Genomic DNA, 25,451 nt, shown 5'->3' with positions numbered 1-25,451 from the left:
TAGACTCAATTTTGCTTAAGATAGTTATAAATAAAAAAACTTATTCAACAATATATCTCATAAGAGCTAAGCGACATATCAAGCCGCATAGACTTGACTCTGTCTAGAAGAAGAAAATATCATTCTAGCTAAATGATATGACAACGACCTTAAGTAGCAGAGAAAGATTAGCTTTCATAAAGGAAATTCTAAGTGGGAATCTGACTGCCTTTGGAAGTGTTACTTTGAAGTAAAAAATGTTTTAGGAAGTGGCACAATAGTAAAAAATAAAACTTGATAGCTCCATAGATGCAGCTTAAGCTAAGTAAATTTCCGAGAGATCGTAGTGAAAATGTTGACTAAGACTTCATAAACAAGAAAAATATTTTTCACATAAAAATTCAACTTAAGCTTATATCACGATCGATAGATAGCGATAAGCTTACGTTTTTCCAAAGTTCCAAGTTTTAACTGCATAAACATAATCTTATATAGTAACTCACTAAGCTTAGATTGCTATGCTCCAAAGTTCTCCTTGATAGACAGTTGAGATACGATCGATATCTACTCGAGAGAACAATCTATAAAACTTACCTTTTTTTATATGTCTTTGTGGACTTTACTTTGCCACATAAATCTGTAATATGTTAGCAGAGTCGACCCAGTTGCGCTCTTCATTACAGGGTATATAGAGTATAGATTTTGATAATTTTACTTACGCTCTGTGGACTTCATTTGCTTACACTAATATAATACATAGTGATGTATCTAATATGTTTGACATGCCAACCGGTATACCCCAATTACAGGGTATGCATTGCAGAGCTTTAGCACTCAGACGAACGCTCTATGGACTGCACAGTAAAGCCCTCAATATACAAGTAAATATATGTTATATACCCTTTGGGGGCCAGCGGCTCAGCCGCAGCTGCTCTTCGTTCAGCAGCAAATCGATATACCCCATGCCAGGGTAGACAATGGCCTGACAGGATATCGAAGATGAGGCAATGCCGGCGACAATGCCAGCGGACTGCGACGCCGGAGTGCCCAACTTCTGTTTCTACTTCCACAATGGCTGCTCGGCTTTGAGGCCAGACGTCTGATGATGCGAGCAATGCTTGATTTATTGAGCCACGGCGCGGCACAGCTTAGCTCGGCCCGCGGCATCAGCCACGCCCACTTTTCATGAAACACGAAAAAAAAGTAAACTTTGTTGGTTTTCGCTTTTGAATTTATTATGTTTTTTTTGGCTTTTCTCTTGCTTTCTTTTAGCGCATTTGTTTGTCTTGTTATCGATAGTTTTATTTAGGGGCTTTATTATGTATGCAAGTTCTGGTAGCTATGTATCGTTATCGTTATCGTCGTATTTCATATATATATATATGATATAGACTGTATCAGGCTCCAATCAAACAATTATCTATGAAGCCGCTCAATAACCAATCGGAAAATGATTTACGTCTTCTTCTTCCTCTTCGTTTTTGAAAGACTTAAGAGAATTAAATTCTTTACACATAACTAATAACTGTTAATCTATAATTCTTTAAAGTCATATATATAATATGTTTATCAATTCGAGTCGGTACAGAAGTTGAGATACCCTATAAAATTTTCACGAAATTATTTTAAACATTTTCATTTTGGAAAACATATTTCTTGCAGTTATTGAGCGTTGTCATTAGTTATATGATTTAGACACAGAGTTTTCCTGCTTATAACTAGTTATACATATATGGGTATATCTCATATAGGGTATATATGCATGTCGTATTGATTATGCTATTTTACATTCATGTAGTTTGCAACAATTTTAGGTTAGGCTGCGATTAGTGTAAGTTTTCCAGTTTCGATTTCCTTTAATTTTAGCGACAAAAAAAAACGATGAATGCGATTTTTGTTGTTTTTTTTTTTATATATATTTATATATATTTTGATAATATTCTTGTTTTCTAGTTCCTCTTCTGCTGCTTCTCTTGTTGCTCTTATGATATGTACAGTCCGCAATTGAAAGGAGGCTAAAGAGAGTTTGGTTAGGGAGAGTTTATTCTGATTTTGCTTTGGGTTATGTTAGCTCTTAGTTGAATGCAAATTGATTTTTTATCACATTATTTATTTATATTGGTATAATATGCAGTAATTTTGTATTTCAATACTCGTTCACGACCTGCTGGAAATGGAGTTTGGGCCATGTCCGATTGGCTCTCTCTCTCTCTCTCTCTCTGCCTAACTGTCCGTATCTATCTAACTGTATGACTATCTTCCCGAATTCTTTACTTTGTTGCTCTACGCGTTCATCATAATTATGTCCGTCCTTCCATCTGTCTGTCTGTCCGTTCGTCCCATTTTTCGTCTGTTTTTTTGCCTTCCGTCTGTAGCTCTTCCCGTTTATCCTTCTCTTTGTCTGTCCGTTCTTCCTTACATCTCTCAGCTCCCAGATCTTTATATCCGTCTCATCTCTTTATATCCGTCTTTCTGTCCTTCCGTCGATCAGCTTTTCTTCTATGTGTCCGTAGTTTTACTCGCTCATGCATCTGTTCGTCTATCTGGCTGTCCGTCCGTCTATCTGCTCTCTGTGCGTCTGTCTCCACATCTCCCTCTCTCTGGTCTTTATCGATCCGTCCTTCCTCCTGTTGGCTTGCTTGTTCCTCCGTCTTTACGTCTGTTTGTTTTTCTGTTCATCTGCATATGCTTCATCTCCTCTCACCATCAGCCCATTAGCTCGTGTCTCTCCATTTGTCCGATCTTTGACTGAAAATTCTGTTGTTGATCTGAGCTTCCCATTGGTATGCAGCCTGAACGAGTATTGCGCAGTCGAATTGCCCCGACTGCATTTAGCTTTATTCTTTAGTTTTTAGTATATTTTTCATTCCATTAGTATTTTCTATGCAGCTTTATAAAATAAGTACAAATTGGGGGGTTTTGTTTTTAGGTTAGTTTGCATCTGCTTCAGCTACTGCCTCATCGCTTCATTATTTAAGTTTAGATTGGCTATTTGTTGTAGATACAAAGATACAAGATACAAGATACAATTTCATTGGCTTTAATTGACTAGACTCTGTGTGTGTGTGTGTGTGTGTGTGTGTGTGTGTATTTAACTAACATGTGTGTGTGTGTTTGTGTTTATGCATAATTTTCGTCTAGGGTAATTAAGATATTGTTATTTGTTGACTTTTGTTTTGTATGCTTATAAATTTTGCTCTTTATTAATTGCCCAATAAAATTTATATATATTTATTTCTCTTTCTCTCTCTCTTTCTGCTTGCCTCTCTCTATCTGTCTGTCTCGCTTGCACTGTGTTATTTATGAACTACTAGACTAGGACATAAAAAAAAAATTGCTTCTCTTCAAAAAAAAATCCTACATATACATATATATATATATAGATATATATATATATATCTGGATACATATGCTTAAATACATTTTTAATTGTGTTTTTTTTTTTTGTTTTTGTTTTGTCGATTTTCAGTTTTAGTTTGGAATTTATGATTTACACATTAGATTCAAATTCGTTAGATACAATAATTTACGAGTCAATCGCATCGATTGTGTGCAACAAGAGCTCCATTGCCTCCTGCTGCTGCTGCCTTTGCCTCTGCCTCTGTCTCGGCCTCTGCAGGATTAGCCTGGAGTTTGGCATTTGCTGCATAAACATAAAATAAACATGGATAAAATAAACTCTGATATAAAACTGCAGTGTTTTTTGCATTTGACAAATTTTGTGGCCATACGCTATACCCTGTAGCTGTTTGTGGCAGCGGGGTATGCTTTCGTATGTAGGACAAAATGCTGCAATTTTCTCAATTTACTTGCGAGAAGCTGAAGCTCTAGGATGAATAAGACACGTGAGCTGCTCTCAAAGAACGAAGGATAAAGTAAAGGGTATGCGAGGGAGGCTGTAAGCAGCTAAAGATCCGTATGGTTAAGACAAACGAACTAAGCTGAAAGAACTAATGATAAAGCATAGTAAATGGTAGAGGATCAATAGTTAAGGCACATAAATTATAAGCAAAATATCAATATGAACCGAACCAGTTCGTGAACGGAACCACGCATGAAGCGAAGCCAATGCAGCTCAATAATCAGACCTACTCTTTAAGGAACAAAAGAACCAGCTGCCAAATGAACAAAGTGAACAGGTTCACAAATGCTGTGAGGTTTGGTCTTCAGCTGAAGCCTAGTTCGCTTACAGGGTATTAGGGCGTCGAGCACATATTCAGGCATGCCGGCACCATTTGTGTGGCAAGGAGTTTGTTAACAACAATAAAATGCATCGTTGTCATAGCTTGGAATGTTCATCGTGCAGGCAGATTGATGCGCAGACAGGACAGGATGCCGTCTGGATACAGATGCTGCTGCTGGGGCAAAGCGGGAGCGCGCGAGGCTAGAGAAAGGATATTCGAGTGCACTTGAATGCCTATGCGAGCACACTTCACATAGCTGCACACACAGGCACACTGAGAGATAGAAACATATATGAAGCTGTTGCCATGACATACCGCAGCTCCTTCAGCCGGGACCCCAATCCTCGTGCCTCGCTCTGATTTATGTGCAAGTTGAACACTCCATATAGACGTTCTCTCTCTCGCTCTTGCGCTGTCTCTGTCTCTGTCTTTCAGTTCCGGCAATCTGCTTGAATTGTGCGCTGGCTGTTTGCAGACACCAAACACACTCACGATTTGTTTGTACTTATTTTTGATTCGATTTTACGAGTAGCGATCGCTAAAGGACTCTCGAACTTGGACTTCGCTTTGGACTTGAACGCTTTACCCAGCCGGGGGACTAAGGAGCAACAGCACTTCAACAAAGCTACAACTTTAATTTCACTTCGGCATTAAATGTTTCCCGTAGCCCACTTCAATGCGGCAGCTAGTTCGAGGCATACCTGACCTCCTGTAGACCTCTTGCCTTTAGCTTTAATTATTCGGATTTCGGTTTGTTTTGCCGTTCACATTCCAAAGTGGAAATCATCATTCTGCTGCCTCGCCTGGCCTGCAGCTTAGACATCTTCACATCTCACATTGCTAACTGCTGCCTACGACTCTGAAGTGCCCTCTAGCTGTAAGCTTTAACATTTTGACTTCCCAAGGCCCTTTGCCGTTCATTTTCTGCTCAGGACTTGGGCTGAATCCGACTTGAAATGGCAAACTCCTAGAATTCAGTTCGGCCTGTGTCTTTAAGTCATGCCGCTGGCCTTTAGTTTTCACTCGAAGCGAGCTCTTTGACTGCGAGACTTTCTGGCTTTGCTTTAGCTTAAGCCTTTCCTTAAGATTCAGTTCAAGAGTGTTGAGCTTGATGAAGATGAAAGAGGCGCTTTCTTACATAAAGTTAGGGTTTTCCTAGCTCTCTTCTCTATTCTATGACCCAAAACCTGGTCCATGGCCTATGGATCCTACCTAGGGACATCTGCTGTCAACTTTTCCAGAAACCTTTTGCTACTTTTGACTAGCTGCGACTTAAGTCCCACTAGCTCCTTTCCTTCTGAGCTCTGCTGTATTAACTGCAAATCAGATCTTCAATTGGCTCAAAGTAATTCCTTTCTGCTTCTGTTTTTTATAAGTGTTCTTAGCCCTAAGCAGCTTAAAGCTAAAGTACTTTACTCCGACTTCCAATTAGGCCCTAATTGAGTTTGCTTTAGCTATCAGCTAAGTACTCCCAACAGCTGATCAGAGATCAGAGCTTAACTGAGACTGATGCACTGACTAACTGACTAACTGACTAACTGACTGGCTGACTGCGTGACTGATTGACAGGCGAAGCACTTTAGCTGCTGTCAACTTCTTGGCCTTCTGCTTGGCGCTCAGCGCTCAGCACTCAACTCACAGCTCTCAGCTCATTTGCATGTGTCACATCAGCTTTGGTGACATCACAAAACAACACATGCTAACGCACACACACACACACACACACACGCACAGGCACACGCATGTGTGTGTGGCAGGCAGTTGTCTCTGCCTCGTAGCCTTTGGCATAGGCGATTTTTCAATTAGTTGGCTGCTGCTGCCGCTGGCAACAAATTTGCTGGGCTTTGGCCAACAGCTCGCTCTCTCTCTGCCCCTCTCCCTCTCTCTCTCTCTGCTCTATGTCGGCAGCTGTTTTAGCCTTCAGCGCAAATCCTACATAATTAAAATACTTAAAGGCTTTAAGCAGAGCAACAAAGTTTTTCACTTTTAAATTGTTGCAAGCCAAGAGTAAAAAGCCAGCCTAAAGGACGAGCACATGTGTAGAAATGTTTTATGTGCGTGTGTGTGCGTGTGTGTGTGCGTGTTAGTGTGTATGGGTGTGAGTGTGTGCCTGCCACCCTCGCCTCTCCGCCCAGCCCCCTGCCGGGTCAGGGTTAGGGTGCGTGTGTGTGTGCTCTGAAACTCACATCCACACTAAGCTCACTTAAGTATTTTTGCGTGCTGGCTTTTTGCACTTCCAGCCTGAGGCACAGTGGGACAACAAATTGGAAATGTGAAATTTAAACTAGTTTTAAATAGATTTTTTACAGACTTTTAGCAGAAATCGATTAGTGTTATTGATGTATGGTTAACATTAATTGCTCTTGCCGATAAATGTTTGCGTGAAATAATGCTTATCGATAAATGCTTAATATCGATAGTCGTTATCGATAGAAACATGCATATGTAGTAGTGACTACAGTGGTTAAAATATGCTAGCCAGTGATTTCCATTCTCGATAAATTGACATATCGATTACTGTTATCGATATATAGTTATCATAACATGATATACAATGAATGTAGCGTTTGTCAGCATGGTCAATACATGTATTATTATACACATATATTGAATTGCTTGCTATCGATATTCTTGCTGCTTGTTATCGATATACATATATAAGTTTGATTTCATTACTAGCTAGCAGATTTATGATAATGGATGCACAAATGCACAAATAAAGTATTGTTAGTTGTTATCGATATGCATATATATATATATATCGATAACTTTCGAGTTAAGGGATATCGATATGCCGTATTTTATGCACAGAAGTAGTGAACACTTTCTATCAATAAGATTTACGAATTGTTGCTCCACTGTGCGACCTGCTGAACTCCTGACAGCCTCCACGCGCTGTCGATGTCAGTTTCAATCTCAGTTTTTAGTTAAGCAAAGAGTGTGTGGGTGCTTTGTTGTGCCAGTGTGTGTGTGTGTGGGCGCATCTTTTAAAATGTTAATGATTCGAGCTTAATTGTGGGCGGCTCGAGTGTGTGAGGAGGGGGCGTTGCTGTGGCAGCAGCTGCCCGCATATAACTCATACGCAATGTTGGCCACAGCTTTCGCTTGTGGCTCGTCGATTTGGCCACGTTAATTGACAGGCGGCCCACATAGATTTTCATAATTTTTGTTATGAGACAAACACATACACACACACACACACACACACACTAAGCATGTATGTGTGAGGTCAGCTAGCCGCATATTTAATTACTTTTGTAGTTTTGGCCCCCTTTGGCACAGCTGTTTGTGGCAAGGGTCGCAAGGGCTCGAACCTATGGCTGCCTCTTTTGACCTCGACCTAACGATTTTGCTTTGTCATTTTGGCCGTTTAATTATGTGCATGGAAATTTATGTGCGACTCCTTGACTTTAAATGAAGTGTAAGCACTTCGAGGCGCCCGAAAATAAAAAGCAAAAATAGCATCGAAACCCGCACCGATTCGCATAGGCACAAATTCACATCTAGAGGACATTTGCCGCCAGCTGTTTGGACCCTCAGCCACGCCCCCGCCGTCCCACTTCTGGCCGTACGCCCACAGTTATTTATGGGCGGCGCGCGCCTGATAATTCGGCGAGGCCCAACCCAGCCCAAAGGCTCGCCAGCCTGATTAAATTTTGTATTAGCTCAATAAATTTGCAATGCCAAATGGCAGACAGAGGACAAAAAAAAAAGAGAGAAAAAAGAAAGTGCGGGGTCTGGGGCCAGAAAAGGCAAATAAATGCGCAACGACACGCAAATGGACAACGCTTAGTCCTTTCGCTTAGTCCTTTTCCTCTTTGTCCGTTGTCATATTTGAGGCAGAGATTGCCGGAGCTAATTGATGGCACTTGTTAATTGCCGAGCGAGCTGCCACGGCGCTGATGACAATGAGCAATGAGCTATGAGCAATGAACAATGAACAATGAGCACCTGAGAACTTGACAGGCGCGACACTGCTCCTACCTTTGCCTAATGAAGCGTCGCTGCGGCAATTGGCGACACTTGAAACGTTTGCTCCTTCGTCCTCTCTGTGTCCCTGTGTCCACTTTGACTTCTCGCCTCTTCAGCTTTCTCTAGTTAACAGCATTTCGTTATTTTCCTCTGGCCTTCTATGACTGCTCTTGTTACTCTTTTCTTTAGTTACTGTTCCTTCAGCTCCATCGACTTCTCGTCTCTGTAGCAGCCAAGAGAAGAGAAGTCGAAGGAGGCATCTCCTTTGGAGAAGAGAAGTCGAAGGAGACATCTAGTTTGAAGAAGAGTAGTCGAAGGAGACATCTAGTTTGGAGAAGAGTAGTCGAAGGAGACATCTCCTTTGGCTTATCTTCTCTTAAAGTCTCCCTTGGCTTCTATACCCTTCATCTGCATCGACTTCTCTTGTCTTCTACTTATCAGTCAAGAGAAGAGAAGTCACAGGAGATATCATTTCACTTACTTTCCCTTAATCTCCTGGGACTTCTCTTCCCTTAACCTCCACTGACTTCTCTTATCTTCCCGCCTGCTTGTCTACGCTTCATCTACTTCGCTTCCTGTCATCTTCTTCGATGTATCTTCTCTTTACCTATACCTATTTTCCCTTTATCTTAATCTACTTCTCATCTTATCTTATCTTCTTCTTCTTGACTGCTTCTCCCTTTATCTCCATCTACTTAAACTTGATCTAATTCTCTTCCTTCATCTTCTATGACTTCTCCTACTTCACCTCAGTCAGCTCCATTGCCTCGTGATGTTTTCGATTTCGATTTAGTTGCGTTGCATTTTTCAATTGACTTTAATTTTTGGTGCTGGGTTTCCTTAGTGTGATTTATTTTCCTTGCACTTTAAATACCTTGTAGTCTGTGCTGCAGAAGAGTATGCTTGACTAGCTCAGCAACTATCTCCATTTAGCATTTTATGGGCTATACAAAAGATTTGCAAAGAATTGCATTTCTTTTAACAGCTTACCCTAGAAAATCTACCAAACAGTTTTACAGGGTATTTTTTAGTCATGCTTGTGCTTTGCAAATCTTTTTAACTTGTCTAATTTAATTACTTTCGTGAGCATTCTCCATTTTTAGCGACTTCTTGTAATGCATTTGCAATGTGTTCGTAATACCCTGGATTAAGAGTGCGCAAAGGGTATATTAGACATATGACAAAACTCTAGAGCTCAATTCGGGAATCAGCTTTTAGAGATTTTCTCATTGTTTTCATGTTTAAGGGTATCTTATGGTCGCGATTAGTCAGCAACAAGATTTTTGCAGGGTATTTACAGTCAAAAAAACAGGGTATCTGCTAGTTAGTCGGTTGCTAAAATCTTTACAGGGTAGCTGCGTGTCCAGCAGACAATTGAATTTGTTGAAGAAACCCATGAAGTGGCATTTCCATGCAACTTGTCAACTTCTCCGCATAATTTACAGGGTATTTTTGAATCATGCTGGGTAATTGTGGCACATATTATCGAAAAATTACATAGAATGGATAAATTATTCATATCTTACAGCAAATGCAGCTGCTGCTGACTTCAAAGGGTATCAACTAGTCGATCATTTCGAGAACGCATTAAATTTGGGTTTTGTCGCGATTTTCTGTGAAACTTTATCGATGCTATAAAAAGGGGCATGACGAACTGATGGACATATGGGAAATGGGGGATGGGACAAGTTTTAATTTGACTTGCTGAGAGAGGAGGAGAAGGAGCAGCTGTGGGGAGGGGGGGGGGGGGGGGGCAGGAGGGGGAGGCTGCAGCAGCAGCTGTGTTACGGTTCGGCTTAGGTTTAGTTCAGCTGAAGCGCTGCTCGTCGTTAATTACGCGACTTTTGCTGCGGTCGACCATTTGCTGATTGCATGACGCACTCGCTGACGTGTCAGCAGCGACGTCAGCAGCGGCACGCACGGCCAAAAGCGCCCGGCTCCATCCATGCATCCATCTGGCTGGCTGGCTGGCTGGCTGGCCGGCCGGCTGGAGTGACCAGCGAGAGCCAACCGAGTCCCCACTGTCCATAGCCGCCCACAACAGTTAGTCACGCCAATTTTATTGCACTGCTGACACGGCCAGAGGGCCTAGAGGCGGTGGGTGGTGCGCGGTGGGTTCCAACTATCACTCGCAACAATGGCGTCGAACAGAGTTTTCGGATTTCAAGCGGAACAATTAAGTTAACGATCTGCGGACATGAGCGGGCGCCAAGTGACAGAAATCGTGTGCCAAATGCTCGGCCATCGGCAACAGCCACGTGCGGGGTCGAAAATGCGCGAACGTGTTTTGTAGCTAACGCATAGACACGCCCATTTAAGCCAGCACCGCCCACAGGTCGAGTGCCGGATTGTTAAAGCTTTAAGTTCGGGTCAACAAAACAGTTCTTCTTTCAATTAGCTGAGCAACCAAATTGATTAAATCAATTGCCAATATGACGTGTGCACAACGTGGAGCTGGGGGCGGCTTGCCTGGGGGGAGGGGTGCTGGGAGTTGGGTCTTGTGTGAAAATGCTCCAACTGTAGCTAGAAAGCAGACAAGCAGCCATAAACCCGTTCGGCAAAGACACAAGTCGCTGCTTCGATGCTCTATGCCCGCCTCAAGCTGTTCAGATATCAAATTGCTATAAGCACTAAGGGATATAGCTGTTCGATCCTGAGAATTTTTCTAGGGGATATAGCTGTTCGATCCTGATAGAGTTACCAGTGCCAAGCTAAACTTAAATTGCTTTTTTTTGGTACTTAATTTCTTAAGAAATTTTCTTCAAAACTTTTTCGTTTGCTTTTTGAAAACCTTTTCTAAATTTTCATTTCAGCAACTTCAAAACTTTCTTTTCAATACTTTATCTGTGTAACTGTTTCTTAGTTTTCTCTTCAAATTTTTGAATATTTCTAGTTTATTTTTTAGCTTTTTATTGAAAGCATATTTCGTTTCAAAGCTCTTTCTGAAAATATTCATTTTCAAAACTTTATTTTCAAAATTTCTTTTGCCAAATTTTTTAAAAAGTACTAAAATTTTGTGCTCAAAACATATTTCATATTTTTTTTTTGCTTCTTTTCTTGAGCTTCTGGCTTTTCCCAAACACTGCTTTGGCTAGACCTTATTTTTTCATTTTTTTTTGAAGCTTTTTGCATTTCTTCTCACAGATTTCTACTGCTCCTTCTTTAATCTATTTCTCAATCAGTTTTCCTTAAGATTTTCTCTTCAGAGCTTCTTCAACTTCATTTATTTTTGTGGCTTTCTCAACACTGTTTTTTGATGATTTTTATTGATTTTTTTTCAGGGCTTTTCTTAGAGACTTTTTCTATGATCTTTCTTCTTCTTTATCTTAGTCTCAACCTTAGTTTCTTTATTGACATTTCCACTTCTTGAGTTCTTTCTCTAAAATCTCCTGCGCGTACATCTCTTCAGCTTCGCTGTGATTGGGCTTGAAAATGATGCCAAGCGCAGGCTGCTATAATTTGGCACACAATATACACTGCTATAACAAGTAGCACACATTTGTAGTACACTCAGCAAAAAGGGTAAGTCTATAGGCGTTGAGGGGCGCAAGGGCGTGGCATGCATTACAAGAAGTCGACTTGAGAGTAAACAAAGTTTTAATTTCCTTCAATGATTTCTCTGAGCATTTGTTTTTCCAAAGCAGCAACAGAAGTGTGTGTGTGTGTGTGTGTGTGTGTGTGTGTGTGTGTGTGTGTGTGTGTGTGTGTGTGCGTGCTGTGTGCTTGTGTGTGTGTGTGCAGCATCATAATCAAGTTAGATAAATCTAAATCCTTTGCGATAAGCGTCTATAGAATGAACCCGCTGCCTTTCAGCCTAGCCAGAACTTCCAGCTCTCTGTATATATATATATGTATGTGTGCGTGTGCGTGTGTGTGTGTGTGTGTGTGGGACAACTTGGAGCAACGAATTAGAGAGCGCTCTCCCTCAATGCCGTTGCGAGTGAATAGAATTTGTAATTTCCGTTTTCGTTTTGTATGCTAACCCATAGACCCGACCCGCCCGCTCCCCACCTTGATGAACCTGGCCCCGCCGCCACCCTTGGCAGTGAAGCCTGCAGCACTTTAAGTGAGATGTGGCATGGCACAATGAAACTGTTGAAGCTGCATCAACAACAACGGCAACAGCAACAATCGAGGCTGCCTTTAAGGCTGGCTGCAGTTCAATTGGAGGAGCCAAAAGCCAAACTGACGAAAAAACCGAAAGAAATAGGAAAAAAAGAAACGTTAACGGATTCGGATTTGGCTAACTGTGCGGAATACTTCTTTTTCCATATATGAGTGAGTCAGGCAGGGAGAGAGCGAGGGCGGCAGAGATAGCGAGATAGAGATATGAAGCGAGCATTGAAAACATTTTCCATTTGCATTTGAAGCGAAACGTAAAAATTGATAGCGAATGTGTTTAGGGCATATAGTGTGTGTAGAGTGTGTGTGTGTGTGTGTGTGTGTGTGTGTGTGTGTGTGCGTGGGTGGGTGGGTGTGCTGATGACAGCGATAAGCAGCTGGCGCCTCAAATGAAGCTGAAACAAAAAATATTTTCCATTAGCAGCGCGATCAAAGGCTAAAGCTAATTGAAAGCAAATGGATTCAATGTAAGCAATCCGCTAAATGATACCCGCTGAAAAGCAGGAGTATCAGGTGCACAGAAGAGTGATTTGGCCAAAACTGAAGGCAACTGACTGCGTGACATTTCAACAGCCAATGAAGCCAACATTAATAGAAATAGGCATTAGCTGGAGGAAAGAGCTGATCAGAAGTTGGCCAGACTTGAGCTGCCGCTTGAAAACTTAGCTGAGACTGGCTTGGCTTGGCCTTGGGATATTGAAGATGGCCATTTCGAACAGTTGGAGGCGTGGTCGAGCCTTTTATTTATTCTTGATCAGCAGCAACAGGCAAGCCCTGTTCTTTGGCCAGTTCGTACTTACGACTTTCTGTGTTTATCTAGGAGTTACGCAGGTCGCTTTAAATAAAAACAGGTTCAAGTTGGCTTCAAATTATCGATAACCCACTACCGATTCTTACTTATTCGATATTTTCATCTTTCTGCGTCTTCAGTGCCTCAGCTGAGTATTGACTTCCAACTGAATTAAAGTTGAATTACAAGTAAAGTCAATAGTTGAAACAGAACGCCCCAAAGCGAATCAAGTTCAAGCTTGCTTTAAATTATCGATAACATTTTGCAAATTGATAGAACACTGCATCGACTGTTACTTATTCAATATCCTCAAATCTTATGTCTTGACTTCCATGTGAATTACAGTTGAATTCCCAGTAAAGTCAATAGTTGAAAGAGGTCGCTCCAAAACAAATCAAGCTCAAGTTAGCTTTAAATGATCGATAACTTTTAGTAGATCGATAGAACACCCCATCAAATGTTACTTATGCGATATCCTCATATCTTCTGTTGAATGGCAAGTAGAGTCAATCAATAATCAAAAGAGTTTGCCTTGTGTTCAGGGCATCTTTTAGTCGGCTCACTTCACGCTTCAAGCTACAAGGTTCAGTTCACTTTAGCAATTAAAGCAGAGTTTTAGGCTTAAAACTACTTGTTTCTTGCTGAATTTTTAAGTTGCAAATTTCGGTTGGGACAAAGGGCTTAGATGAAACAAGCTGAGCTATAAATAATTATTAAAACAAAGAAATAAATTTGTTTTTTCACGCCAGGCCAAAGCAGTTTCTATAGCTTGCTCCTCGACTTCAGTCCTAACGCGACGCTTGGCAGCAGAATCTCTAAATAGGGTCTCTTTGCCGCTTCATAGTGGGTGAGTCTACTTACTTCTTAAGCAGGGAATACATAGTTTAAAGTATGAACGTAGTTTTAGCTCTCTCAGTTTCGCTCACACAGCGAGCTCAGTTGAAGTGCGCGTAGGACCTGTGTGGGAGTGGAGTGGAGAGTGGATCTAGTCGGGTCGTCGGCGTTTCCGGCGTCGACGCCAAGCGATGTGACTGTGACTCAAGAGATGGGCCAGCAGGCGAACATAGCGCCATTCGACGCAGCTGGCGACAGCGATCAGGAGCATGGCATTCAGGCCGAGGGCGAGGGTGGCAGCCGAGCTGCCCAGATTTCCTTTGGTCAGCTGGTCGGCACAGCGACCGATGGCATCGATGTCCAGTTCGCTCATCACACGCCCGTTCACCTCCAGCGGCGAGATGCAATAGTTCTTCTGCAGAAAGTCGCTCAGATTGTGCGCCCCCTCGGCCAGGGGCCCATCGAGCAGAGTGTGTATGTGGCAGCCGCAGGGGAAGTGATTGTTGAGCAGCTGCAGATGGTCAACGCCATCGACAATGATGGCATTCGGATCGGGCGTCTCCAGCACATGGTTGCCATGGAATTTCAGATGCTTAATGGCGGCTGTGTTTGTGAAATTCAACTCCTCAATTGAATCGATTTTGTTGTTGAGTATCTGCAGCGTCTCCACCTGCGTGAGTCCCGTGAAGGCGTCGGCGCAGATGACGCCCAAATCGGATTCCTGCAACGTCAGCAGCAGCACGTTGGACAGGCCGCGAAAGGTGAACGGCGAGATCTCCTTGAGATCCATGTAGGCCAACTTCAGCAGTCCGACAGCGTCCATGCCGAAGAACGCGTCCTGCTCGATGCTCCGTATGCCCGATGGCAATATCAAGTGTCCCACATTCGTTAGGCTGGAGAACGCCGACGTCTCAATCCGGATCAGGGGATTGTTGCTCAACAGGATCAGCTTGATGTTCGAGGTGCCCGCAAAGGCGTTGCCCTCGATCCGCTGTATTTGATTGTGACTGAGCAGAATCGTCGACAGATTTTGGAGTCCGGCAAACGCAAACTGCGCCACCATCTGCAGCGGCGTATACTGTATGGATAGCTCACGTAATCGCGGCAAGCCGCGAAAGGCGAACTGCTTGATACGCGTTATATTGTTGCCATCCAGCGAGAGCTTCTTCAGCGCTCGCAGTCCGGCAAACGAGTCCGGCTTAATGATGGGAAAGTTGTTTTTCGTCAGTGCCAGATTCTCCACTGTCGCTGGCAGTTGGCGCAGTGGAATCTGCTCGAGTCCGCCCGTGTTACACAGCACCTGCACGAGACACAGAGGGAGAGAGAGAGAGAGAGAGAATGAGTGTGAGAGTGAGAAGAGTAAGTGGAATAGAGGTGTTTAGGTAGGGCAGGTGTCAAGATGTTAGTCAATGTTGGTGCGAAAAATTGAATTTGCGGCTTTATTGCTGCCAAATAAAATTAAATCGAATTTTTTTTATGCTCTTTGTTCACTTTGTTATACTCTGTAGAACTTACAAAGGGGTATATGCATTTGTAGAAAGTGTTTGTCGAATATGTCTATGATTGCTTATGGCAAGAGCAACTCAGACTTATTCCAATTTATTTAACTATTTATATCGATTCTTATCGATTAAGTGTGTAGACGATGTTTATCGATTTATACGTAAGCCAAAGTAGTTCGAATTCTATCAGCCAGTATTCATAATAAATATGCAGTTTGAATCGATTTATTATTTCTATATATAGGGTAGCTCTAAAATCGATAAATATCGTTCTCATAAGAATCAGCTTTGTGGTGAACATATCGTTGTTCGTTGAAGCAAATGAGTTAAGCCGTTTATTCACTTTCTCATTTACTACATTACCATACGTTTCCAAAATCGATAATTATCGATTTGATAAAGCCCTTCAGCCTAATATATATAGTCTTGCTCACAATTACTGTAGGCTGTAGCTGGTGAGATTCACCTCGCACTTCACTAATCAATTGAACAAAATCGATAATTATCGATTGCATAGTGACTAGGCTTAGATATATTATATTAATGGATACAGCTGAGTTTGGTATAGTTTTAAGTTATGCTTATCATAATTAAATAAATTATGATTTTTTTAAAAATCGATAAATATCGATTAAATGCAGCCTTTCATTTTGAAGTTTAATAACAATTGAAATGGCTTTATTAAGATCTCTCAGTTACAAGCAACGCAAGCTGGAAACGTAGCCCCCGTGAATCGATCATTATCGATAGATTCTAATTTAGATCCGATATGCTGGCTTACATAGAGAGACTATCAGCCTCACTCCGTCTTTCCATTGGCGCAGTCGTTTACAGGGTATCTACCTAGTCTTCTACACTCTCCTACTGTTTACTGCTTTGTCTTGTCGCCGCATTTCTGTTGCTCGTTTCGTTGTTTTCGCGTTGTTTCTTTTTAATCAACCCCCTCCCCCCCTCGGCATTGTCTTGCGCCACGCGTTTCGCAGCTCGCGCGCGTCTCGTCTCCGCTTTGTGCTTCCATTTTTTATAACTATTATGTGCTGATGCGTGCGTTTGTGGGTAGCACAGGCATGCCCACCCCATCCCGCCCTGCCTCCACCCCCTTCCCTTTAGCAGTGCGCCCCAACCATAGTTATATGGCTACAATGTCCATTCTAGGCATGTCTTCTCCTTCCTACTCCGTCTTTACATTCTGCCTTATCTGTTGTAACTCCACCTCCTGCTCCTGCTCCTACTCCTACTACTCCCGTGCTCCGTCTCCTGCTGCTACTGCTCATCGTCCATCTGTCTGTCGCATCGCTTGTCGCTGTTTCGTTGATGTCATCGCCGCCTCCTGCTCCGGCTCTGACCAGCTCTTTCACAGTTACTTTCTCGCCGCCTCCTCCTTGCCGTTCCTTTCGCATTTGCACAATTTTCATACGCTTCACCTCTTAAATGAACGAATTAAAAGTTTCATTTCTTCAGCTTCTACTTGTTCATCTTCTTCGTCTTTTGTGCGTGTTTTTTCTTCTTCTTTTACTTCGTGTTTAACAATTGTTTATGCGACTGCCGCCAAGCGTTTCATTTCAATACGTTACGCTGCGTTTCATTCCATTGTTCGATAAGCTCTATATTCCAGCTGGCAAACAAACTTGAAGGGTATGAATATTGAAAGCTTACGTATATATATATATATAAATATATATATATATATATATTATTTAATTCAAGGCTATAGCCACGCTATTAACACATATGGAATCGTATCTTATCAGCTTGGGACTCTGCTCAAGATTTTTGTTGCTTCATTCAATCGAATCTAAATCTGTTTTGTTATCGAACCAGAGCCAGATTGCCTTGGCAGCTATATTTTCTTAGCAAACTACATCGAGGCATTGCTCTTAAATTGCTAAGCAGCTGAAGCTTGTCAACTTTGCATTAGCCCCGCCTCTCTCACTGCATGCGAATTTAACGCTGCAACGAACATTCACAGCTAAAACGCAATTTTGATCTAACTTTTTACAAATTTGCGCACTATCAGCAGACACAAAATATTTTATGCTCAAATGGCATATCTCACTGAGCACTTCAGCAGCTCAGTGTTATCGATAAGTTAGATAACTGCGCAAATATAGCTATCGAAAATACTATCACTCTTGCTGGGTCACTCTAAGAGCCTTAAAGCTTCCCAGTTGAGAGCGTTTCGGCTCTATGAAATAGATAAGCTAGCACAAGTGACTCTATTTTTATGAAGTGTAAGCCTCGTGCCAGTTATATGTATATGTATATACACCTGTGCATTTTAGTATAAGTTGCCCAGAAAAGTAGGCAACGGCTGAGAGCGATTTTTGACTACAGAAGCAGAAATGATTCTAAGGATTCGTGCTGCTCTCTTACCTCAATTCATTTATTAATAATTTTTTCATTTTCATTTTCATTTTCATTTTCATTTTTGTTTTTGTCTTTTTGTGTTTTTGGGGGCCTCGCTGAGTAAATCATTTCATTGTTCATAATCTGGAATAATGAAATCACTTAAGTTCTCAATTTGGTAAAAATGACGATGCCAGCAGCGTTCGCTCGCCCCATTGGTAATAAGGATGCGCATTAAGCGTGCCTAAGTGGGCCGCCGAAAGGGCGGACCTGTGGCTGGGGGCGTGGCCGTGCCTACTGCCATCACTTTTTTTGTTTTTGTTTTTTTTTTTTTCGTTCTTCTCTTGTTTTCTGTTCACATCCTCCAAACTATTCGCGCAGCTGGCCGCAAAAATTCTCGCGGGAGACAATTGAATACCAAAAGAGTGCAAGAGCAAAGTGTTGACTGACTGCCAATATACCCTGTCCATATATATATATAAGTTAACTTATAACACTTAGTTAGCTTATAACACTTAATATAAGGTATTATTCAACACTTATTATCGGGTGCTAGACATGTTAAGGAACAGCCCTGGCAAGAGCAACTCTACTTACGCCGGTGAGGCTATGATTTGTAAAAATATAGATCAGTCTCGTGTTTTAACTCGTACTGATAGGACATGCTAAAAATTGGTGTCATATAAGTAAAACTAAAAATAGTGAATATAATAAGAAAAACCAATAAAATTAACTGTTTCGATTATTCAAAAAAAGAACAATTAAAAGCAGGGTTAAAAAGCGTTCTTCCAGTAAACCGCTTAAATAAATATTCACTCCGTCATTTGCTCGTTAAATGGCTTATTTCATTGTCTGAGCCCGAGGCCAGCAATAAGAGGCACAGTCGCCTCTCAACCTAACTTTCAGTCACCACAGGACTGGAAATCATATAATTGGCGCCCAACGTGGGGCCGGACAGAACACTTATCGCATTAGTGCCAGAAAGAAGCTATACGCACCCATACCAGGTCTCTCCGAGCAGCAACAGCAGCCAGTGCCAGCTGTTGATCCCTTCCAAGCACCGCCATATCCCACACAGCCATCGGCAGCGGCGGCAGCAGCAGCATTCGAGCAGCCTGCACCACCAGCCGTTCAAGAGGAACGCAAGAGCGGTGGTCTCTTCTCACTCACTAGTCTAGTGCCCACTGGCGTGTTACAGAATATTTCGGGTCTAGTGCAATCGGCCACAGGCAGAACCAACGAACCTGCGCCACCCCCACCAGCCAGCTACAATCCAGCTGATTCTGGTGGCTACTTTGACATAAGCACATCCGGCGCTGCCGTACCGCAGCCGCCTGCAAACTTTTTTACGCCTGCAGCTCCGCCTGCTGCTGCTGATTATTTTTCGCCCACTGTAGCACCACCCACTGTAGGTGGTTACATCAATCCTTCCGTAGTTGCTGCAGCTCCGTCTGTTGGTAACTTCTTTACGCCAGCACCAGCTGTTTCTGGGCAATCAACCGGTGTTCAGCCAACGCCAGCCGCGGTACCACCGACATTTACTCAGCCTGGGGCAACTGCTCCGCCAGCGACATACGCTCAGACTCCGACAGTCACCCAAGTAGCCACTGTCCCTCAGCCACTGACAGCTGCTCAAGCACCTGGTTTAATCGAGAGTACTCCAACGTTTGCACCGCCATCAGTGGCTGCAGCAACTCCCCCACCAGCGGCAGTAGCAGCACCACCACCAGCGGCAGGACCTGCACACTCCTCGTACCGCCTGCAGAAGGGTACCAGACTCTACAAGAGTCCACTGACAGCTCAGGAAACTGCAGTGCCCGCAACAGGCTTTGGCCAGCAAACAGCTTTAACAGCCACGCCCTTTGCACCCTTCGCAGCACCTGCTGCTATTTTTAATCCTTTTGGAGCACAGCCTACAGAAGTTGCCCTATTTACAGCGCCAGCTCCGTCAGCTGCACCAGCGCCAAGCCAGGAAGTTCCTCTGTTGCGGCTGCACCACCCCCAACTGGGCCAGCAACATCGCTGTTTACACCACAGGCATCGACGGGCCTCTTTCAGACTCACGAAGCAACTACATCGCTTTTTGCACCAGCACTAGCCGATACACTTCAGGAGGTTCCTCTCTTTTCCAGTCCGACTAACGCAACACAAGGACTTACACCAGATACAAGCAACAACCTTTTTAAGTCACCGACTCAGAGGGAAGAGCTAAAGAGCTCTTCAAATCAAAATCAGGAGGTTACACTATTTGCACCACCGTCAACTGCACCTGTTTCGGAAGTTCCATTATTCCCAACATCACAGAGTTTGCCCATATTTTCACAAGGACCAGCAACAGCTCTATTCGCACCACAGTTGGATGCTAAGCCAGAACCACAGCAGGCAAATCTACAAGCGGAATCGTTGAGGAAATCCCCTTGTTCACGGCACCACCACCAACAGTAGAAGCAACAACTAACGAGTTCTTCGCGGCGGCAGAGCCAAGCGACTCTTCATCCATACTAGAACCAAGTCAAGAAATCCCCAAAACACCGCCAACTGCATTAATTCAAGAAGTTTCACAGCGGCGTCACGTCAACTGCAGCGGCCGGCATTGTCGGCAGTTGCCGCACGGCAACAGCAGCTACTGCTGAACGGCTCGCTGAAGAGCAAGACGAAGACATTTCCTGCGTATCGAGCATCGGTGCGCAGCGAGAGCGACGACAAGGAGTACAGGGCGCCTAGCAAAAAGTCGGCCGGTGTCGCAGTCGCTGGCAGCCAAGATCAGCGGCAAGAACTGTAACAATCTGCTGCACAACGCCGGCAATAAGCTAAGCGTGAGCAGCAACTCCTTCGGCCTATACGCAGCATCTGGCATCATCGCCCAAGAGCCCTGTCTCCAGCAACGGCCATCTGAACAAATACTGCCTGACGGACTTGACGCGCCGCAAGGCCGAATTCAATCGCCAGCTGAGCGCGCCGACAGACTACACACATCACTCGTCCAGTAACGGCTCATAGCATCGCTGGAGTGGTGGGACACAGTCATCACGGCCATCACGGGCACGTGCACGGCCAGTCATCGACGGCGCCAGCCACACTCAAGTCGCTGCGGCTGCACAACTTTGGTGTGCATCATCCGATGCCAAGGCTCACGTCCACGTCGGGCACCAACAGCTTCAACAGACGCCACATACGTAGGCGCAAGAGCAAGCTTAGTAAGCGCCTGCTGAACGGCGATAGCGAAGAATCAGTACGCTGCTCATACTGCTCCGTATTGAATGTGAATGAGAACGACTTGCGGATTTCATTCGAGAACACCTGCACCGACTCGCTGGTCACCGCTGCTAATATGCGACCAAGGAACCGAAATGGTGCACTTTGATGATGTGCCGTTGTACGGCACTCCGAAAGAGGAGCCATATGCTGTGCTTTAATCTGCATTGGCCTCACTCTTTGGTGGATCATCGACGCAAAGAAGTCCGCGAAGCACTTGCGAGGAGTCGTCGCTGGAATTGGGTCGGTCGAGGACGACCTTACACTTGAGGGGGGGGTAGTTAACTTATAACACTTAGTTAGCTTATAACACTTAATATAAGGTATTATTCAACACTTATTATCGGGTGCTAGACATGTTAAGGAACAGCCCTGGCAAGAGCAACTCTACTTACGCCGGTGAGGCTATGATTTGTAAAAATATAGATCAGTCTCGTGTTTTAACTCGTACTGATAGGACATGCTAAAAATTGGTGTCATATAAGTAAAACTAAAAATAGTGAATATAATAAGAAAAACCAATAAAATTAACTGTTTCGATTATTCAAAAAAAGAACAATTAAAAGCAGGGTTAAAAAGCGTTCTTCCAGTAAACCGCTTAAATAAATATTCACTCCGTCATTTGCTCGTTAAATGGCTTATTTCATTGTCTGAGCCCGAGGCCAGCAATAAGAGGCACAGTCGCCTCTCAACCTAACTTTCAGTCACCACAGGACTGGAAAACATATAATTTATATATATATATATATATATATATGTGTATGTTTGTATGTGAATTGGCTTGGCTTGCTTTGCTTTCTAACACTCTTTAGCTACTCTTTAGTTTTATCTCATCTGCCCTCTATCGCTGTCTCTGTCGCTCATCTACCCTCTCTGCTGTTAGCTGCAGGGTATAGCAAGTGGTAGCAAAGCGCACAGTAGCAAATGTAACAAGTGGAATATGCCAGGCCCACTGCAAATCTGCCCCTGCTCCTGCCCCTGCTCGTGCCCCTGCTCCTGCCCCTGCTCCTGCTTCTGCCCTACTCTCGGCTAGCCTCCATGTCTGCCCATTGTGCAGTTTGTGAATTGTGAAACAAAGGGAAATGAACATTTTTGCCCAACATTTTCGATTTAATTCTTCTCTCTCTTTCACTCTCTGACTCTCTCTCTCTCTCTCCATCTATCTGTGTGTGTGGCCAAGAGGCTGACCAGGCCGAGGATCCCCCAGACGAACTCTCTATAGGCCACCAACTGATGATGATGATGATGATGATGATGCTAACAGCTACAAAAGTGTGAGAGAGAGAAAGGGAGAAAGAGCAAGAGGGAGAGAGGTAGATGGTTAGACATTGTTAAGCTTACTTGAGTCTGGGACAAGCAGATGCACTCGGCTGGGCATGATTTGGATGTTTCGGTTTGTTGCGAGTTCCACAGGCAGACAACAGTGAGCGCAATTATGAGCAGCAGCCAGGAATTGCACATTTCACGTTTCTTCTTCTTGTTGCTGACACGACAGTTTGGCGGCGTAATTGAGCTCGATTCACTATCTCTCTTGCTCGCACACGCACACACACAGAGCGGGAGCGAGAGAGCGAAGGAGAGGGAACGGACGGAGAGGAGTGTGATTCAACTGCTGCTGTTGCTTTGGCTGCTCCCTCAGCTGCCAGTTGGCCTTTTGCCTTTGCCTCGTTGCGTTTTGGCCTGCTGCTGCTGCTGCTGCTGCTTCCTCTTCCTCTGCTGCTGCTTGTGCTTCCTCTTGCTTTGCTGCTGCTTACTTATTTATGTTTTTTATATTGCGTTATTTCATTTGAACTTTCTTTTTATATATTCTTAAGCTTAATCATATTTATTTATGCTGCTGCTGCTGCTTCCACGTGCTGCAAAAAGAAACAACAAGAAAGAGAGAGAGTGAGTGAGAGAGATAGCATCAGATAACGAAATGACAATTGTGCGAGTTTCATTTGCACTTTTCCAATGCGACACTTAAAACTTATGACTTACTATAAATACAGATAGAGCTATATGTATATACATAAAACTAAGCAAGCCTACACTTTAGGCATGAGTGGAGGCAGGGAGCGTGAGTGAGCATGCAAAATTGATGCGCAGATTAGTGATGCTGCAGACAGCACAAGGAGTGTGAAGGAGTGTGAAGGAGTGTGAAAGAGTGGCAGGGGTCAAAGTTAGATCGACAGTTGGCATGAACCTGGCACCCGGCAGCTGGCACCTGGCTGCGGCTCAAAGCCAGTGCTCAAGCTCAGTGTTTAGCTCTTAAGCCTGCCCACTGCCCCGAAAACTCAGCAAGTTGAGCGAAAAGGCAAAGCAAGGCATAGCAATGGCCGCATTGCCGCTGTCGTTGATGTTGGCTTTGGCTTTGGCTTCGACTTTGAGACTGGGCACTTGGTTCTGGCTGGCTAGCTCGCTGGTTGGCTGGCAGGCTGTCAGCTCCTGCTGCCATGTCCAAAATAGCTGCTTGTTAATCTTCAATAATAAATAAGTAATGCAAGGTGAACGTCAGCTTGCAGCTGCCTGCAACAACAGCAGCGGCAACAACAACAACTACAGCAACAACGAGGAACACAAAGCCAATGCAATATAATAACTAAAATTGCTCTAAAGAGAATTTGCGATAAGGCGTCGCTGCTGCTGCTGGCAAGCGGGCAGGTGGTCTTGTTTGAAATGTTTAAATGCACAAATCAAATATGCAAGCAGCCAAAATGACAAACAGGCAAACAGTCAAACAAGCACCTGGTGTCCAGCTGAGCTGAGCTGCGTACGGGCTTTTAATTGAACATGCTGCGTAACTTGGTCTAAGCAAAACGCCACACACAATGCCGAATGTGGACAAAGAGGCGGCAGTTCGTATAAGGGCAGAATGTTTGGGGTCAGCCAGACACAATAAATATGCACAGGCATAAATCCGTGACATTATTATTGGAGAGCCAGCAAATATGGCTGCAGGCGCAACGCGTAAGTGTGAGTGAGAGATAACGAATTGCATTGGCTTATGCCAGCGATTTTAAAGTACAAATGCAGCAAAATACAGCTGCGGAAGCGAGACTAACACTGTGCAGCGAGTCGATCCGCTGGCACTTTAAGCGTCCGCCATATTGCTCAAGAAAAGTGTGTGAGTATGAGGGAGTAAGCAAGCTAACGTTTTCATCTGCTGCTGCTGCAGGTAAAGCTTTATATACAAATGTGCAAGTGAGAAGAGTGAGACTATAAGTTGTGTTGACAACTGATCTAAGCCCAGGCAGCGAAAAAGAGACACAGATATCCGAATAGACGCAGACTACATTTTGTAGAGTGTAGAGCCAAAGGGAAAATATATTGAAATGTGTATTTTGAATGTTTATATTAACGGTAATTATGCTTGAATGAATGCAGTGCGAGCCCGAACTGATACCACTTAAAGCATTAACAAGGAGAGAGCGAGAGTCAAGCTTTAAAGCGTACGCGCTTATTTTGGTATGTGGTATGTACGCTGGCGGCCATCTTTGTCACACAGCGTGACATTTTGGCAGCGCTGGGAAAAACCTTTGCAGGACCTGAAGCTATGAGCACACGAAAATCTGTGTGTTAAGGATGCGATGCGAAACGAAGCGACGCGACGCGACGGTCGCGACGGTGGCGACGCTCGACGCCTGTCGTACCTCACACAATCGCATTACGTCCTGATCTAAAGGGATAAAAGCAAAATAACAAAGCTCAAATAATGCACAGACAATTGTGTAAGCAGCTGGCGTAGAAGAAGAAGAACAGCACCAGCAGAAGCAGTAGCAGTAGCAACAGCAGCAGCGATGGCAAAAGGAATCACAAATGTGGCAACTAAAGAAGGCACCAGGAAACAGCTTAGTGGAACGGCAGCAGTAGCAGCCATAGCCAACTCAGTCTAGTTGCTTACTGCATGCGATATGTGGCATAGCATCCAGCTGCCATGGCAGACACTGCAATTGCCAAGGAAAGAAAGAGAGAGAGAAGAGAGATGGATATAGAGGGAGGCAGCAGAAGACAGAATGCGCAGCTAATCAATCAATTTTATTCAACATTTTATTGAATTAACACAGTTGTAGTTGTACAGCGGCTTACGACGCAGACGTTGTCTATGTCCAGTGCAGCATTCCCTCGCCCAGCCCTTGGCTAACCATCAGTTATGCTGGCCGTGTCATCGTTTAAGCCAACATTATAGCCAATTAGTAAATAGATTTATTGGCAAAGACATTGCTCAGCATTCCACAAAACACAATGCAATATTGTTATGGCCTTCTATCAATCACAAATTGTGGATTGATATTCCAATTTCGGTTATATAACCAACAATTATGCGGCGTTCGTGTGCGTGTGCGTTAGAGCGAGAGGATTAGATAATTGAGTGCAACAAAGCGATGTTAATTGTTTTACTTTTCACACAGTTATTCATATACAAATAAACAAAACTAATTTGCTGTATTGCTATCTCGCTCTACCGTGTGAGTGCCACATACACAC

General features: G+C 43.6%; 1 protein-coding gene across 1 annotated transcript; it reads right to left on the bottom strand.

The window, feature by feature from the left end:
- Positions 1-13,999: 13,999 nt before the first annotated feature.
- LOC111593434 (chondroadherin) lies at positions 14,000-22,577 on the bottom strand. Its single transcript, XM_023306181.2, has 2 exons — positions 22,326-22,577; positions 14,000-15,181 (listed from the first exon to the last, which is right to left on the bottom strand). The coding sequence occupies exons 1-2, from the start codon at positions 22,443-22,445 to the stop codon at positions 14,033-14,035; spliced, it is 1,269 nt and encodes a 422-aa protein (XP_023161949.1). The 5' UTR covers positions 22,446-22,577; the 3' UTR covers positions 14,000-14,032.
- Positions 22,578-25,451: the final 2,874 nt, after the last annotated feature.

Source organism: Drosophila hydei, unplaced genomic scaffold (genome assembly GCF_003285905.1).
Source record: "Drosophila hydei strain 15085-1641.00,03,60 unplaced genomic scaffold, DhydRS2 tig00000237-arrow-arrow-pilon, whole genome shotgun sequence".
NCBI classification, from domain to species: domain Eukaryota; kingdom Metazoa; phylum Arthropoda; class Insecta; order Diptera; family Drosophilidae; genus Drosophila; species Drosophila hydei.
The sequence above is the reverse complement of the archived record's forward strand: the minus strand, read 5'-3'. Positions and strand labels throughout refer to the sequence as shown.